The sequence below is a fragment of the Rhododendron vialii genome, chromosome 1a (genome assembly GCF_030253575.1).
Source record: "Rhododendron vialii isolate Sample 1 chromosome 1a, ASM3025357v1".
Classification (NCBI taxonomy): domain Eukaryota; kingdom Viridiplantae; phylum Streptophyta; class Magnoliopsida; order Ericales; family Ericaceae; genus Rhododendron; species Rhododendron vialii.
This window is the reverse complement of record NC_080557.1, coordinates 22,002,338-22,007,390: the sequence shown is the minus strand read 5'-3', so window position 1 is coordinate 22,007,390 and position 5,053 is coordinate 22,002,338. Positions and strand designations below refer to the sequence as shown.

At 46.9% G+C, this 5,053-nt stretch overlaps 2 protein-coding genes across 2 annotated transcripts; both read right to left on the bottom strand.

Annotated features, from left to right (window-relative positions):
• Positions 1 to 2,469: 2,469 nt before the first annotated feature.
• Positions 2,470 to 3,704, bottom strand: LOC131329558 (uncharacterized). The gene is made up of 2 exons (XM_058362746.1): positions 3,518 to 3,704; positions 2,470 to 3,389 (listed from the first exon to the last, which is right to left on the bottom strand). The coding sequence occupies exons 1-2, from the start codon at positions 3,702 to 3,704 to the stop codon at positions 2,470 to 2,472; spliced, it is 1,107 nt and encodes a 368-aa protein (XP_058218729.1).
• Positions 3,705 to 4,061: 357 nt separating this feature from the next.
• Positions 4,062 to 4,496, bottom strand: LOC131329551 (uncharacterized). Its single transcript, XM_058362733.1, has one exon. The coding sequence runs from the start codon at positions 4,494 to 4,496 to the stop codon at positions 4,062 to 4,064; it is 435 nt and encodes a 144-aa protein (XP_058218716.1).
• Between the last annotated feature and the right edge of the window lie 557 nt (positions 4,497 to 5,053).

Sequence of the window (5,053 nt, the reverse complement as noted above, 5' to 3'; positions counted from 1 at the left end):
CTACCAACAAAAATTTTCTATTTCCAGTTGCCTTGTGGAGTGGACCAACAATGTCCATCCCCCATTGTGCAAATGGCCAAGGACTTGTTAATGGCACCAAATCTTCAGTTGGTGTTTGAATCATTGGCGAGAATTTCTGACACTTTTCACAGATTTTCACATACACCTTTGCATCTTCTTGCATGTGTGGCAACCAATAACCTTGGGTGATCGCTCGGTGGGCAATGGACCTGCCCCCAGTATGGCTTCCACATGTTCCCTCGTGAATCTCATGGAGAAACCTTTGCACCATTTCGGGGTGCACACAAAGTAAGTACGGCCCCGTGAAGGACTTCCTATACAACTTCCCTTCAGGAGATAGCCAAAATCGTGCAGACTTTGCTTTTATCTTGTGAGCCTCCTTTTTGTTAGTAGGGAGTATCCCATCTCATAAAAACTCCACAATTGGATCCATCCAACTTGGTCCTTGGTTCACGTCCATGACCAATTCTACACATCTTCTAATACTTGGCTCAGCAAGATAATCCACTGCCACCTTCCTTTTAAACTAGGTTGGCATAGCTGCAGCCAACCAAGTCTGCGAATCAGCATGGGCGTTCTACCCAGAACTTATCGGCTCGATGTACACATTCTTAAAAGTGTCAAGCAAATTCTTGGTGGCGTCCACGTAGGCTGCCATTTTCTCATTCCGGGCTTTATATTCCCTGGATAGCTGGTTCACCACAAGTTGTGAATCATAGTACACCCTTATTCTCTTTACCTTTAGGGTCTTTGCACTTCTCAAACCTGCTAGGAGTGCCTCGTATTTCGCTACATTGTTTGAAGCACTGAAGCCCAGTCAAAGGGAAAACTCCATCATTACGCCTTCGGGGGGCGGGGGGGGAGCACAACCCCAATCCCTAATCTAGTGTTACATGCAGAACCATCAACGAACAATTTCCACTCCAGAGGATCTTGTTCGGCAGGTGCCTTTCCCTTCCTGGCTGATCAGCTACTTGCTCCTTTCTCGTAGGAGGTTGGGGAGCTACTATTGGAGAGAATTCTACCACAAAGTCTGCCAACACTTGTCCCTTTATTTCGGTGCGCAGCCGATAATCAATTTTGTATTGGCTTAGCTCCATCGACCAAGTTGAGAATCGCCCCGAGAAATCTGCTTTTCGTAGCAAAGATTTCAATGGAAACTCTGTGTAAACCACAATTCTGTGACTCTGGAAATAATGTGGCAATTTTCATGCTGCTGTCATCAATGCCAGGACCAACTTTTCTAGAGACAGATATCTCGTTTCTGCATCCAACAACGTCTTGCTCACGTAGTAGACAGGATTTGCTCGGATCCCTTGTCCCTTAATAACATTGCATTGATAGCATATTTGGACACTGCTAAATACAAAGTTAAAGACTCACCCGGTTAGGAGTGGACAAGAGCAGGGCCGCTGCCAAGTACTTCTCCAGGTCTTGGAATGCCTGTTTGCATTCTACTCCCCATTCGTATCCTTCTCTCTTTTTCAGCAATTGAAAGATGGGCATACACTTGTCGCTGGACCGTCTGATGAATCTGTTGAGGGCTGCTGCCATTCCAGTCAGCCTTTGGACCTCTTTCATGGTCCTCAGACTTTGGAGCCTCTGCAGAGTTGTTATTTGATTGGGATTTGCCTCTATCCCTCTTATGGTCACAAGGTGACCCAAGAACTTCCCTGAGCTTACCCCAAACGCACACTTCGAGGCATTGAGCTTCAGCTTGTACTCTCTCAGAATCTCAAAGGCTTCCTTTAAGTTAGCTATATGGTCCTGCTTCTCTTTGCTTTTGACCACCATGTTGTTTATGTACACCTCTATAGTCTTGCCGAGCAACTTTTTTAACATGATCGTTGCCGACCTTTGGTATGTTGCACCGACATTCCTCAAACTAAAAGGCATGACACTGTAACAATATAGCCCCCTTGGCGAGATAAAAGAAGTCTTCTCTTGATCAGGCCAGTACATGACAATCTGGTGATATCCTCGATATGCGTCGAGAAAACTCATCCGCCCATATCCAGCTGTTGCATCCACCAGTTAATCTATCCTTGGGAGGGGGAAGCTGTCCTTTGGACATGCCTTGTTCTGATCCGGGAAGTCAACACAGACCCGCCACTTCCTGTTCTTCTTTTTTACTACCATGGTGTTAGACAACCATTCTGGGTAGTAAACCTGCCGTATGGCCTTTGCTTCCAGCAAATGGTCAACCTCCTCGATAACCACATCTACGTGTTGTACGGCTGATCTTCTCTTTTTTTGCATCATGGGCTTATGCTGTGGATCTACATTCAAGTGGTGACAAATCACGTTTGCATCCACCCCAGGCATCTCTTCGGGTACCCAAGCAAACACATCAACGTGCACCTTGACGAATCCCACCAACTCTTCTTCTTCTTCCTTATTCAGGTTTTCCCCAATCAGGAAATGCCTTACTGGATCAGTCTCATTGATCTAAATCTTCTTCAAGCCTTCCACAACTTTCTCGGCGGGGTTCCCTCTGACATCCTCAATGGTCGGCTGGTCTAATACCTCGATGGCTTGAACCAACATTGCTTTAGGTGCATTCTTGATTATCGAAATCAGGCACTGCTCGGAAACCTTTTGGTTTCCTCTGATCTTTTCAATGCCATTAGATCCGGGAAACTTTACCATTTGATGGTAAGTGGAGAAAACTGACCTCATCTTGTGCAACCACGTTCTTCCTATAATCGCATTATAAGAAGATGGCACATCTACCACTAGGAAGTCGGTTTGTAGCACCACTGTTCCTTCCCAAACAGGCAGAGTCACTTTGCCCAATGGCCAGACTACTCCTGCACGGAATCCAACCAGCGGGGTTATTGACTGCACCAGGTCTGCCTGTGTTAGTCCTAATTTTTTAAACGCATCATAGTATTGCACCTCCGTGCAGCTTCCTGAGTCCACCAAGATCCTCTCCATGTCATACTCTCCAATTCGTAGGATTATGACCAAGGCGTCATTATATGGCACCTTAACTCCTCCCAAGTCCTCATCCGTGAAGACTATGCCCTCGTTGCATACCTCTTCTTCACGTCCTTTTTTCTTCCCCAACTGCATGACGTGTTGGTCATGCTTCACTTGTCTCTGGAGCAACCTCACCTCATTTCTCGTATAAAATGCAGCCAATCCATTTATCATATGGATTACACCCCTTGGATTCTGCTCGTAATCCAACTCCATTGCTTTCTCAACACCCTTAGGTTCTTCCTGAATGAACTCCTTCAAATAACCACGAGAGACCAAGTCATCAAGGTGCTGCTTGAACATCTCACAATCCTCTGTCATGTGTCCCCGATCCTTGTGATAATTGCAATGCTGACTCGTAGCTCGCTTTGCATCTTTATCACCTTCTAGTCTCAGGGACCACTTGAAATAAGGGCAATTCTTTATTCGATGAAGAATTCGGTAGATTGGTTCTTTCTAAACCGTAGTTACTGAAAAGAAAGACTTGGGGTCTGGGGCATGCTTCTCCTTGTACGGCTCTTTCTTAGCCCATAGTCCTTCCTTTCCCGGTATGTTTTGGGCTCTGGCTTATCAGCTTTCTTTGCAGGCCCCTTGGCTTGCTCGGCAACCACCTTACCGTCTTCCCAGAGTATGTCTTCCTCGTTCTTGGCATGCTGCTCAATCCATTCCATTAGCTTTGCCAGTGTTCCTACTGGACTCATGTTCAATGATTGGCGTAACTCCCCCCGAACAGGTAGCCCAATCTTGAACGTGGCTATTGCATACTTCTCACTGCAACTTTCAATCTCGTTGAAAGTCTCCCAGTATTTTTTTGCATAGTCCCTGATCGGCTCATTCTCTCCCTGTTTCATAATGGAGAGGCTCTCAAAAGTTTTGGGTGCTTTTCTGCTTGTCAGGAATCGAGCAGTGAATTCCTTGGCCAGTTGCCTCCATCTTCGTATGGAGTGCAGGCCTAGCTTATGGAACCAGGACAGGGCCACCGTTCCCAAACTCGATGGGAACATCTTGCACATGATTGCATCATCCTCGTTGTGCATAAACATTGCCTGCTGGTAAAGCTATATGTGTGCGACGAGATCTGTATTTGTTTCATAGAGGATGAACGCACCGTGTTTCACCCTGCTCAGCAGTCTCGCCTCTTGCAACCTCCTTTCAAAGGGGGAGGATGCTATATTGCTGAGGGCCTTCCGTGCTGCTTCTCCTGCAGACATGGTCCCCTCATCGCGTTCCTTCGTTTTATTGGGAGCGTTCCTTTCCCAATTGGAATCAGGTCTCTCGTACCTATCCCTATGGTGTTTCCCAGTCTCTCCCTCCTCAGGGGTGAGACTTCGGCTTCTACTCCTTCTTTTCCTTGAAGAAGCCCTTCGCCACTCTAGAGTTCGGCTTTTACTTCTGCTTCTCATTTTTTGTGGAGAAGCTTTATTCCGCCAAGGAGTAGGACTTCTGCTTCTGCTCCTTCTGCCTCGTGAAAGAGCCTTCCTGTATTTCACCATAGCATGTCTGTCTCCCCTGGAATTTCTTCGTGAAAGTCCAGAGTCCTCAGGATGTTCTCAGATCCGTTCCAACTCTCGAATCCCGTGCTCTCGTTTCTTGATCAAATGAGCAAACTCCTTGATTTTCTCCCTCTTTTTGTCGAGGATGTCTCCACTGTTGTGCGCGCTTCTTGAGTGTGCAATAGATTCCATTTCATGGCAGGATTTACTCCTCCGTGTGGACTCCGTGGCCGTCCTGCCCTCCCTATTCTTGGAGCCATCCAGGACGGTCAGGGGGTTACCCTTGCTTATCGCCTTCCTCCCATGTCTGCATTCGGGCTTTCTTGGAACCCCTGGTGGGAATTTATCGCCTCCCCCACCTAGCCAATTCTTTGGGTCGAGTGGCGTCGTTGGATTTTCTTCCACCATAGTTGTTTTTCAAAGAGAACTCTTTCGTTTCCAAAAGACGGCGCCAATTGTAAGTGGAGAAAAACGTAAGAGGCTTTGAACAACACAAGTGTGTAACGGCTACACGTGACTCCTCGCCGGAACCCTAGTAAGCCGTCGAAAACTCTAAT